This window comes from Prinia subflava, chromosome 4 (genome assembly GCF_021018805.1).
Source record: "Prinia subflava isolate CZ2003 ecotype Zambia chromosome 4, Cam_Psub_1.2, whole genome shotgun sequence".
In the NCBI taxonomy this organism is placed as follows: domain Eukaryota; kingdom Metazoa; phylum Chordata; class Aves; order Passeriformes; family Cisticolidae; genus Prinia; species Prinia subflava.
Genome location: NC_086250.1, coordinates 52359709 through 52372877, shown reverse-complemented (window position 1 = coordinate 52372877; position 13169 = coordinate 52359709). Strand labels below are relative to the sequence as shown.

General features: G+C 42.5%; 1 protein-coding gene across 1 annotated transcript in view; it reads left to right on the top strand.

Annotated features, from left to right (window-relative positions):
* Nucleotides 1-2456: 2456 nt before the first annotated feature.
* The window catches only part of WASL (WASP like actin nucleation promoting factor), a 50463-nt gene continuing 39750 nt past the window's right edge, over nucleotides 2457-13169 (top strand). The window contains exon 1 of the mRNA XM_063396772.1: nucleotides 2457-2863. Within this exon, the coding sequence (XP_063252842.1) occupies nucleotides 2750-2863 (114 nt within the window). The 5' untranslated portion in view covers nucleotides 2457-2749. The remainder of the gene's footprint in view (nucleotides 2864-13169) is intronic.

Here is a 13169-nt window from a genome sequence, read left to right as displayed (position 1 = left end):
TTCTGTCAAATCCTCTGACAAGGATAATTTATAATACAGATCTTTAAAATCATGACACTTACTTATACTGATACACATTATGCAATTTCCAATGTATTTCAGTATGTTGGTGCTATGAGCTGGTATCCTGAAATGAAAACTATGAAAGAGCAGCTTCCCAAGAAGCTCATAGACATCAGCAATGGGTAACACAATTTGAGAGCAGTGAGAAATTCAGAACAAAGCCTCCAATAAATAGCAATTGCTCTAAGTCAGCAAGAGCACTCCTACATCCTCAAAATACAGGCAGGTAACTCTACTTGGTGGCTTTCCTTGAGAGAACTTTGCTTCAAATTGGATGTTTTATGCAGAAACAGGAGGTTTTTGCTGAAATTACTGTAAACATATATCTCAAAGGCAAAAATCTACTTTTCAGTGAATCCTTTGGATGTATTAACAGATATTGGTATTTCCCCTTTCCTTCAGGACTCGCTACTTAGCCATGATATAAAAACAGAAATAGTTTTTGAAAAATTAATGAAACACAGGGACTGAAAATAGACCTTTCTTCCCTTTCCTGCCTCCTCTTATTAAAAAAGCAAACAAAATCCTAACAATAGAACCTGAAGGTTAGAAGTCCCTTGAAAGTAACTACCAGCCATCTGGTCTAAAAAGAACAGTATGAAGCAAAATGCATCACCTGTAACACCCAGGCAACAATACAAGGGATGAGAAGATGATGACAGTACCAGCATATACCCATTGAAGGTGTACTATATTTTTTGTTATTTACACCACCAGCAAGGGAAGCATATAAATTTCCCTGAAATTACTTAAGCTATATAATAATTGTTTGGTTTATGAAATAAAAAGCCCCAAACAAACCTCAAAAAAATAAAACCCACAAAAAATCCCACAGAATCCCATCCTGTACAGTACTTCCAAATGTTTTATCTTTTTACATACATTTGCAGTGAAAGAAATGCTGCCAGTATTCTATAGCTTAAGCATTTCCCATTCCAATAAAAATATACAAACACACAGAAAGTGTGTACTTTACGAAAGTGTGTAAAACTGAAGAACCTAGGATTGCTGAGAAGTACTTTGGAAACATTTGGTTCCTAGAGGTTTTCCTTTACATTAAGACTCAAGTCACTTCCAAGAGACCTGCAGATTGAGGAGTCCTGCATATGCATGCATCTCAAACTATTCTTATGGTGTAAAATCAGGATTTCCTTCCATATTCTCCCTTCCTTACACTTGTGGACACACTTACAAGCTCTTAACTACAGGCAGAAGAGCCTGCTAGTAGAGCAGAGGGGGCTGCCATCATATAAAGACTTGTGTTCCCAGATTCTTCTCCTGTTCTCTCCTTTCTCTTAGTTTGTTTCCTCTTGTACTTCCTCAGTTCTACTCTACAATGTGCAGTAAATTACAATAGGGGACCTTCCATCTTCCAACTAGCACCTTCCTGACAGACAATTAATTTGTGACAAGACGCACTCCTCACCTAAAACCACAGAAAGCTAGCAAGGTGCTCACTTTGATGTCTTGTTTTTCTCCCTTGCACGTGAGAAACGTTTCTTTTGTGAACGTTCCTTTTGTGCAGCTGAAAGCTGAGTGCAAGCAGCAACGCTTTAGGTCTTTGGGTTTTGAAATGTCTTCAGCCTTCACCGCAGCTGGTTGCTGTCACATGGAGAGAAGCAGGGGGAAGAGAAATCCGTCTGACAAAGGCTGTTCATTGTATACGTGATTTCTGCTCAGCAGCTGGCCCCTGGAGAGCCTGAAGCACCTATTATTTTGAGGTGTTTCACCTCAGGCTGTGACAGGCAGCGTTTGGCCGGGGGTGGGTGACACCCCCGCCCGGCCGCCCCGCTGGCTGCACACAGCGACACCCGGCTGGGCGACCTGCGGGGGCAACACGCTTCCTTTCTGGCACAAAACGAGAAAAGACTTTTGGGTTACAAAGTACACCGGGTTCCACTGACAGCTGAAGGGCTTCCAGCACACGCTGGTTCCCGCATCTCCGGGGGCGGCCCGGACACCTCACGCTCAGGGATGTTGTCGGGACCCTTCGCGCTCCGGGCGATTCCCCGCACGGACCCGGGCTCCCCACGACCTCTGCCCGGAGCAGCGGGCGGCACTGCCCCTCACGGCGCCCCGGCAGTTCCCACGGCTTCGGGACAGCAGCCGCGGCCCTATGGCGGCGACGGCTCCTTGTTTTCATAATCTTCTTGTTTTTCTTCGTCTTCGTGCTCTGATCACCCTCCTCCCCTCGCCCCCGCTGCCCGCCCATGCCCAGCACCGGCCGGCCCGGCAGGTACCGAGGGGGCGGGCACGGAAGGCGACGCCCTCCCCTCCCCCCGCACGGCGCATGGTCGCGGCGGCCGCGCGCTCGCCTGGCTCCCCCTTGGCTGCCGCGCGCCGTGGTCTCGCCCGCCCCCGCTGCCATGTTGGATCGCGCGGCCGCCGGGGCCGGGCCGGAGTTGGAAGTTTAGGGGCGGGAGCGATCGGGATCGGCCCCGGCGCGGAGCGGCTCCGGCGCGGCGGCACCGCTGCCCGGCACTCCTTTTCCCGGCCGCCCCCCTCCCCGGCACCCTCCCCGCCTCCCCTCTTCTCCTCCCTCCTTGCCCGGCCCCGCGAGGAAGGCTCCGCGATGCGGCTGCTGTGAGGCCCCGGCGGCGGCGGCGGCGGCGGAGGAAGGGGAGGAAGGGGCCGCGGGCGCCATCGGTCGCAGGGCGGCGAGGGCAGCGCCGGGCCGGCCCCGGCCATGAGCGGCGCCCCGCAGCAGCAGCCCCCGCGGCGGGTCACCAACGTGGGCTCGCTGCTGCTCACCCCGCAGGAGAACGAGAGCCTCTTCGGCTTCCTCGGCAAGAAATGCGTGGTAAGTCCCGACCAGGGGGGCGACGAGACTGGGGCACCCCCGGCCGCCCCAGCAAGGCGCGACGGGTCGGGGCCTGGGGCGGGCGGGGGCGTGCGAGGACAGCCCGGCCGGGCGCTGGGAAGTTGAGGCTGTGGAAGTTTCATCCTGCTCCACTGTCCCATCCCGGCGTCGGGAGGGGGGCGGCCCTCGCAGGCCTCGCTGCCCGCCTGGCTCGCCCGCAGCGCAGGGCGGGGAGCGATGAACGGCGGCGGCAGCGGCCCCTCGGCCGGCGCGGTCCGGCGGAGCTGCCGACCCCGAGCGCCGGGCCCGGCCTTGCTCTCTTCGAAGCCGGGCGCGCCGGGCGGCTCCGAGACCGCCTCGTATACTCAAATACTGCATATTTTCCTATTTCTGTATCAGTAAGTTTGGTTTCAGAATAGCTTCTTGCATGTAAGGTAAAGCTGTTCTAAAACTACTTATCTGTATCAAAGAGCTGTTTGAAAGCTTCAAAGTATAACCCCTTTCATTAAAAAAGAAGCTGATTTTAAAAATTCGTATTTTTCAAAACAATGACTATGCGGGTGCATTGTGTCCGGTACCTAAAATACTGTTAGTCACTTGCTGTAAAGCTGTGGAGGGTGTTTCATGAACTTAAAACTGTGACTTTAAAGCAGGATATCCGTGTAGTCATACTGATTCTACATAACTCTCTGGACTTTGAAATGGTATTGTTGATCAAACTGACTGCTGCGAGGAAAACATAAGATGCAGCAACTGAACAGGAAGTAGAGAATATTTACATTGGGATGGGTTAGATAAGATGCTGTCACAGTAAATGAGTTGTGTGTCAGAAGGTATGACTCTATATGTTTTGAAAAGCAGAGATTTGTAGAAAAGCCTCAGTTAATTTCAGGCAACGTTTCGTATCTTCAGCTTCTTTGCTAAGAAAGAAGAAAAACAGTATCAACTTTTCTCTAAATATAAGAAATAGTGCATGAATTCGTGTGTAAATTTATTTCCAGTTTGCTTTTCTATAACTTGATTTTCTTCTTGTCAGTTGAATACAGTTATAATTTCTGTTATACTTAGCTGTAAAACTCAACTAGTTAAGCTCCCAACTTTTCTGCATAAATAGTATGTTGATAGCAGACAGTTGGTAAATATCTTCACAAGATCTGGGTGCTGTGGGATTTATGGCTTGCTTGAAATTACACATTCTTATGATTTACACTGAATATTGGATGACTTTCCAGTTGTGATTCTTACAATTGTGGTCTGTTGTTTCCCCTTTTCCCCAGCCCTTTATGCTCTCTAAGTTAATCATAGGCTTATTTTAGTACAGTTGAGGTTCTCTGCTCAATCTTGAGGACTTCTGCATTGCAGGTCTAGAGGTATTTAAAAAGGTTTTGTTTTGTTTTTTTTTTTTTTGCTTACTGTGTAGCATGAGCCAGAAATTGAGAAACAAGTGAACAGATTGAATATTCTGCCCCTTGGAGGGTATTATCTCAAGCAGAGAAGTAGAATAAGTACCTGGAGATGGTAACAGCCTTGGCTGTCTAACTTGAAACCACAATATCTGTTGGAGCCCAGTAGCACTGTTGGTACTCTTGACCTTCTAGCTTGACTCAACATGCTATGCTGATAAATGCCTTTGTGCTGTAATGTTCATGAAGTTTGATCTCATCCATATCTGAATTACTCATTAGTAAAGTTTCAGACTGTAAGTGCTGCTTGTTAAGAAAGGAGAATTTTGTGAGTTCTGTAGGATGCTAAGTGCTTGCTCTTGCAATCACCTGAGATATCTGGGCTGCCTTGCTGCTGTAGGTGGTGTTTCTGTCACTCTGGGGCATGGAGAGGCTACAGATGTGATGTGTATCAGCCTCATTGGCATAATTTTAGGTTTTGTTTGACTAGACCTCATGTTCAGATCACTACTGCAATGAATACCAGAGGAAAATTGAGACATTAAACCATGCTCCCAGATACTCTTTGTAGTAATAATTTATAGAGTTCTTAATGGACGCCATAGTGCTGTTATCAGGCCTGAAGGGCTTGGTTTCAAATGCTTGTGGTGCTCTGAATCTGACTTATTTCAGTCTTTCCTTTGTTTCTGACTGGTAACAAGGCAGCGATTTTGAAATAACATTGAGGATTCAACTCTCTGATTTTTGTTCTATGGAAAAGCTAAGGAATTTATCAAGTAGTATAACTTCGACTGAGTACTCGGAGTCTGTGAACTTGGAAATGGACATAGTTCCAATGGCATCTTAAGTAATGATGCTGATAAAAAAATTTCCTGTGAGTGGGGGAAATGGTGAGAGCCTCACTCTGTGTGTTGCTGAGGTTGTTACCATTTTGCAGACTACTACTGGTACTTTAAGAAACTCACTAGTAAGCAAGTGTACATACAGAGGGTGATTTTTTTTCTACTTTTTTTTCCCCTCCACTTGCTGAGCTTTAAAATGTTTATCTGAATTTATAAACAATTAAAATACCTTTGCCCATGACAGATCAGACTTTCAAAACCAAGCCACTGGCTAATAGTCCAAGCTGTAGCTAGAGTTAATTTGGCTGAAATATGAATCCAAATGTAGAACTGCTTACAGAATATGTCCAGCATAAAGCCCTTTAGGACTTCCATTGTTTAGGCATGTAACTAATTTTCATTCACATATGTGACCTTTGTTATCTAGGTCAGGTGCAAAATTTGCTGTCTGTAAAAAGTTTTCAGTAACTTCTTAATAATAATGTAGAAATAAAATTTTATGTACACTTATACTAAGGCAAGCTATGAGACTAGTTTTGTGCATATTAATGGGGGGTTTTTGTGATTATGCCCAACTTAGAAGTTTTGGTTAGTTACAAATCATTACTTTAAATAACGAGTTTTGTAAGAGAAAGTAAATGCTGGGTGTCCCTTTTATACTCTGTAATGAAGTAACTTTTATAATTTGCATGATTAATATTGGTCAGAGACATCAGTAATGAGAAACTAGTTTATTGCATAGAAATAATTTTTGAGAGGACTTAGTAAACAAAAAAACCATGAGAAATATGCACTTGGTAGCATTAGAAGTAGGTAAAATGGAATATGAATATTTTGTGCTGCTTAGAAGTGGGACTCAACACTTGGATAAGGTGTAATGAATAAGGCTAGGAATATGTTGTTCTTTGTAAGATATTGCCGTGGTTGTTCATATGGTAAACAGGAACTGGTGAAGAATGCAGAAAGAGAAGTGACACAGCAGTAAGCTAACTAAGAAAACTGTTTTGGCTGCTTTTAAAAGTGCATGTGACCAGAATAAGTGTATATATCAGAGCCAAAGAACAAATTGCATTAATAGTTGAGATAAAACAAAACAAAAACTTGAATGGCAGTTATACCTCTTTATCGATAAGAATTAAATGTTTTATCAGGAAAGGACTTGTAAGATTACTTGTGCTTATGAAAACAGCATGAACTAAGACTTAAAGGTAGACTACAGGTCTAAGTAATGGGCAGCTTCACATGTCTGAGAAGTCTTGGGACTCCTCAGTTTGAGCTTAGGCTGCAGTCTGTACATCCAAAAAACATTGACATTGCAGTTTAAAAAGGACTTATCCCCTGTACAAGTAGGGAGAACTGAGTCATTAACTCAGTGGTGATTCTCTTATCTTTTCATTTGTTTTTAAATGAGATTTGGAGGGAGAAGATAAACTATATAGGATGAGGTCTTGTAGAACAGGAGAGTATTGGGAATTATGCCTGGATTTCTTTTGAGATTTGCCCTGTCCTACAAAAGACATGTAGCATCTTTAGACCCCTCACTAGTATCTATTAGAGTGAGTTCCCTGAACGACTTACCAGTAATAATCTTCCATTCTAGAGGGAATGACAGTGGGATTTTAACAGTTTCTTTGAATCAAACCTGTGCCTACAAAACTGACTTTCACAGTAATGGATCATATCAGACTCTGTAGAGCAAGTGGTACAACCATCGTCCTTATCACAGTGTATTTCTCATGCTTATTTTCCTCACAGCTTGCTATTAATGTCTTTACAGCATAGTTCACTGCCTTAGCTTATTTACCCATGGATGAGAAATGTTTTGAGACTGCTTGGGAACAGTCTAGAAGGTACTGGTGCATCTCATAGCTGTATGTGTTTGAGACAAAGCATCAATTCACAAAGTGGGATATGGTTAAGGAGTAAAAGACAGAAATTTAGGTGTTAAAATCCCATATTTGTCAATAAACCTCACTGTCAGTTATCTAAATCTCTTATTCAACTGACTTTAAGATAGAAACTGAGCTAACAGAAGTTTTTATCTTTGCTCCAGTGACTGCTGTGGTTACATCTCTCCTGGCCGTTCTTGTACCTCATGTGCTAGACAAATTGTGTCTCGATATGAGGAGTGAGTCCTGCTACAAGTTTCAGTCACTGTGTGTGTCTGTTGTGTAGCATTATGTGTTGCTGAATGAAGGGTGATCTACTAAGATAGACCTGGAACATGCACCTCACTCTCTTAAGGCTTCAGCATTATTGCATTCTCTTCTGAGCACCTTTGTAGATCTGTTTTATCTGTTTTGGAGGCAGTCAAGGGCTGAAAGTCTCTCAGCATCTCTGTGGTTAATCAGATGGTTAAGTATACCACTCATGCTCCTGATAAGTCCTCTGGAATCCTATGGTATACATACACAACAGGATGAAAACAATTTGTAGTCACAAGCCGTCGTGTTGTAACTTACTGGTTTGTCACAACTGAGACTCATATAAAGGAATTCAGAAGAGGGCAAAGTTCTAATGTAGGATTCAAATGAACAGTCAAGTTTTGACTGCAGGTTTTTCACCAAGATGTCCAGATAGTCCTTATTTAGGACAACACCCAAGGAAGAAGTAGGTTCTTGTTAGAAGATAGAGTTTGCTATTTCATACAAGTTTGTAAATGTAAAGACTACTTTGTTCTTCCTCTAATGGAAAATTGGTGTGATTTCTTGGCATTATCTGCTTGTAAATACAGTTTTGAATTTTTTATCACTAGAATGTTTTTCTCTCTAGTTATTTCTTGTGGGGTTCTGAAAGGTTTAGTACTAGCTGAATTTGTTGCAAGTGAATAGTGTAAGGGCCATCTCATAAGAACCATGCAGTTTTGGGCTAAAAATGTGATAATGGGGAATGCTCTAATTTTAGATTTTGAATTTCTTTTTTTGAAAGAGTTCTGGTACTTCTGCCTGAAAAAAGTCACCTGTTTTTTCTTTAGAACTTTCTATGACCCTTACTGCTCTACTTTTAATAGTGCCAGCATTAAGAACTCGTCTGTGGCTTTCATTGATAGTGGCTGCAGGTGCCAGGAGTGGCAGCAACTGCCACCGGCAGCTTCTAGCGTAGTGCTGGAATGGCTGGAGTGAAGCATTGAAGATATTTGTGTGTGATGAGTGAGTGCCACCTAGGAACTTGGTACTAGTTCATTAACCAATGTGAAAAAAGGCCCAATCCTGTCATTTACCTTTTATAGGCAGAATTGTCTGCAGAGTAGATGGGGTTTGTGGAGCTCTAAATGCTTAGTTTGCTGAGAAAAATTGCTGTTGACTTGAAGCTGTGTGGTAAGATTTATAGTGTCCTCTCGTCCAGTGAATGTGTTTCATAGGCTTGTCTCTTGAGTTATCTTTGTAGTATAGAAATAAAACTTAGTGTACAGGAGACTTATGGTTTCATTACCTAATACCTAGATAATAAAATACAGGAAGTAACAAAAGTGTGTCACAGGCACTAGACAGAATTGCTTATTGGTAGGTTTGGGTACAATTTCCTGAAGAAGGGCTGACGTGTTACTAATGCGCAGAGGGATTTTTTTTTTTTATTGGCTAGTTTGTTTTCCTTGTAACAGTAAATCTTGCAGAGTGGGTTTAGTGGAACTAGAAGTGTATCTTCATGGGTGGTTTTAAACACCCCACTGTACTGGGACATGACTCAGATGCTGTACAAGATAGTTTAGTTTCTCAGGGTATTTGGGTACACTGCCACACTATCTTTTGTGGCTTCCAGACGTGTTGTTGATGCCTGGATATCCAATAAAATGGGAACACTAGGTGTGCAGTTACCTTCAGGGGGAATTGTAGGTAAATTTGAAGATCCTGAAGTGTGATCATCACATGACAGGAGCAGTGTTCTAGAAGGTCAGAATAGAAAAATAAAAGATGCGGTTTAAACAATCACAGTGACACTTTCTTAGAAAGCTGCTCACTTAATTCATAAAATTTAGTAGTGTTTTCTCAGACACTTCTGAGTTAAAGGTAGACAGTTCTGCTGACACCTCTTTGTGCAGTAAATGACACTTCAGACATCTCAGATTAGAATGTCTGTGTTAAGAATATACGATTCTGGAATAAGTTCATTAAATGAATTACTCAATTCCTGTAGACATAATGTTCTGTGGAGATGATCATTGCTGGCAAGGAAACTGTTGCTGCAGAGCTCCACAACACATTTGCAGATTGCTTCTCACTTTAGGCACTTGCTTTCATACATGCTTCTCCACCTTGGTGAGGCTGTTTTCCTCTACTGTTTATTTAGCTGTCCTTAAAATCCTCACTCTTAAGGCAGCATTTTCTTTTTAGGTTTTCTGAGAAAGAGTGTTAATACATTTTTCAGTTCTCCAGTGTGTCTACCTTAAAGCTGAAAGATCATACTAAAGTTGTGTTTCCATTCCTGTAAGACAGTTTCACACACCGTTTTTCCCTGCAGAACTTTGTGTAATTCAGAATTTCCCTGCATTTATCTCCTTTCCCTTCAGTACAAATGTTTTATTTTGCCTTTATCTCCCCTTGTTCATGAGCCACTCTGCAGCATCACTGTGGTGTATTTAGTGAGCACAGATATGCTCCCATATAAGCATATTTTGCATGTGAAGGTACTCTCTAGCAAAAGAAAGCTTGACTTTTGCATTTTTGAACAGCTTAGAAAATTGTTTTTCATTATTTGAACTCTCAGTTATGCAAAGATAACTCTTACCTCGGAAGCTGCAAATCCTTTTAAAGAACACATTTACCTTAAGTATTACTGGTGGTAATGTCTTTCCCAGGAGTTAGTCACCACTTGCTGAGCTTAAGTAACAAGCCTTAGTACTTTTCTTGCTGTCTAGGCTGAAGAATAAGGATATTTGAAAGTGGGAATTTGGCAGTAAATTTTAAATATTTTCTCCCCTCTCAAGGTGACAGCCAATTTACTTGTGTGTGATTTGTGGATAAGAAATTCATTTGTTGTATTAATATTTTTCTGTGTTGGAGATAAAGAAAAGTGAGAGATTTTTTTACAGCCCCCTTAATACATTTTGTAACAGAAGCAGTAATTTATTGACTTAGAAAGAATTTTCTATTTTAGGAATCAATTTAACCACTGTTTCTTTTGTAAACCCCATCCTGCTGATGTACCTTGAAGTCCTGCCTAGTGACCTCTGCCCTCCAAATTTTGTGTCTCTGCTTTTATCATGTTCTCCTTGTACTCTTTTAACACACATGCTCTTTTTATGTTTTCAGTAAGTTTTCTGTCCTGTCCCAGTAACAGGGTTTCCTTCTTTCCTGTTTTCCTCTTGCACCTCAAGTGCTTCTAGAATCTTCTTTTCTCCCTTCAGCTCCTGCATCCATAAGCTGCGCAAAGATCTCCAGGTAGGACTGACTCTCTTCCTCACCGTTCTCCCTTTCACTCCCTTATTCCCCCTCCACAGTTCCTCAAGTGCATTGTTCTTGAGCATGAACAAAGGAGGATCTGCTTTGTCTCATCAGATGTGTAGTCCTGCCCATATGCAGTGCTGGCGTGCGTTGTAGCTCAGCAGAGCACCGCACAAGGAAAGTCATGAGGAGAGGAGGTAGTGTCTGTGCCAGGCAGCTGTTTGCTGATGCACACACGGCGTGCACTTGAGGCTGAAACCTGGCCATTACACATTTCTCACCTATGTTGGCTTCACTGGCCAAAATCATTGTTAATGTTGTTACAGGGAAGAGAACTTTTAGTGGATATGAGAAGGGTGCACAAAAACAGGAGTATGGTATTCCTCAGGCTTCTTGCACTGCTCCACCCTTCACTGCTGCTTCTCCAGGCAGGACCGGACTCTCCAGTTTGCAAGCTGCTATATTAAGAAACTTTATACTGGGAGATAGAGCTTCAGCAACTCTACAAGCTCAGATTTGAAACCACAGAATTGCTTAGTCCGGCTTCGACTGAACTGTAAGTTATTTCCTGCCCCTCTAACCATGTGACGGCGCTGAGCACAGCTAAGATGTGGTCATTCTTTCTAAGTAGACATTTTTTCCCTTTACTCCTCCTCAGTCAGCCAAAGCAAACAGAAACATCATTTGGCTTATGACACTAAATATACACAAAGGCATCCAAATCAGCTTGTCTCTGTAAAACTGCGCTTGACTTTTGTGGTTAACTGAAAAGAGGAAGAAAACTATGAACATCCTGTAGTGGTGTGTGTGTTCTGTGCAATACCACAGGCAAAAACTTCCCCTTGCATTTGCAGAGAAGGAAGCAGTTGTTTCTAAGAAATTAAATACAGGACTCTCTTTTTTCTTTATTTGCCTTAGATTTTAGTTAAGAGTATCTCAGGTATGAAATTCATTTTATAACTGGACATGCATTTATTAGCATTTATATTTTTAGCAATAGTTTAAAAAAATTAGGGTTTGGGCTTAATTTTATGTGATGTTATGTGAACTAATATTTTTTAGCCATACAATAGATGTTGTAATTTTTACCATTCTTAAACAATGTTGGCCTCTTTGTGTTACACTGTACTGTTAGAACTGTGCTCAGTTTGTGTAGCTGGGATTTAAAACCTTGTGTAGCTTTAAATTTAAAGTGTGATTGTGACAGGAAATGCTGGTTGCACTTGATGTCTAGAACTCAGTAGCGATTCAACATATTTCTTTATTTTAAAAAATAGTTTTGTCTTTAAGAAATTTGGCCATATCCTATTCAGGTGCCAGTATTTCTGCAGCTGAGAGACTGTTGTCTCTGCTCAGGGCATGTCCTTCTTTGCCTTAGTTCAAGCATATAGATGTAACATACCTGTAGTTATTACAGGTTTTTTTGATAGGATGCATGGAGATGGATTTGGTGTTAAATATTTTGCTGGGATGTGTAGATCTCTCTATGTTGCAGTTTTAACTTCATCTTTTTGTGTCATTTAGGAGGTCTTGCTTTGAATGCTTCTGTTTGTCATTGAGACTTTTCCTTAGGAGCCTCTTTGAACACCTCTGGTCTTTTCTGCCTGTAAATGACAAATTCTGTTTGTTTCTCTGTCCTCTTTTCATATTGCTTATTCTTTTATCGAAAAAATGAGTGTTCATGCTGCTGCTCCAGGCTTCACACTGTGTTACCAAGGAGTCTGTCTCTCCTCACAGTGGCCATACCTGTGAGGACCCTACCTTTATGTTGCTGGTAACATTTAAGCTCGGTGGCAGAAGCGTGCACCTTGTCCTTTTTCTCACCTCCGGTCTGTCAGCCAGCTGTGCTAACATACTGATGGCTGACAAACCTAAGTGGGGCAGTAGCACGAACTCAGGCACTGTTCATGACCATCCGTGGTGCTCAATTTGTTGGCACTATTTCGAGTGCTAGCCGAGTAGTTGCTTAAATTAATATGAGTGTGGTTTGGAGATGAGAATGATGTAAACAGCTCCTGGTACTTCATATGGGGTAGGGCCATCATTGCCCGATTTCTGTTGTGTTGGGAAGAGAGTTTGTTCCTCTATGCATATATGCATTCTGCACCATTTCCCATCATATCCAGAAAGTGGCCCAGGTCTTAGTAACTCATATCTACACAACCAGGGAAATCTGCAAGGAGACAAAAGCAGTTCTGGAGATGGAGAGATGTGGACTGTCTGTTCTGGCATTGTCAGTAGCATGTAGATCACAGAATAAGGGTCAACTCTTCTGCTGTGCACATAACTGTCTGCTCTGACATTAAGTTCGAGTCAAACCTGGTTTTCCTGCCAGCAGCAAAATTCAACATTGTCTTTCTGCTCCTAGAAATTGCTTTTGGAAACCTGAGAAAATGCAGGTGCCTAGAAGTTTACAGCAGACAAAAGTGTGCCTGTGCATGTAATCACCTGCTGCAGTGGACAGATTTTCAAGTCTGTTTGATACTGATACTGTGAACAAAAGCTCATAAGGTTTCTGATCTCTGATTTCAGGTTGGGAAAAAAAAAGAGATTTTGCCTTCTGGTAAGGAGATGTAGCTGACTTGTAGCTGTGCTTCTACAGAGTGCATGAGGTACAGCAGGAATGACCTTAAAGGATGCTGCATTTCTTTCACTTCACTTCTCGTTTGCAGTGTGATGG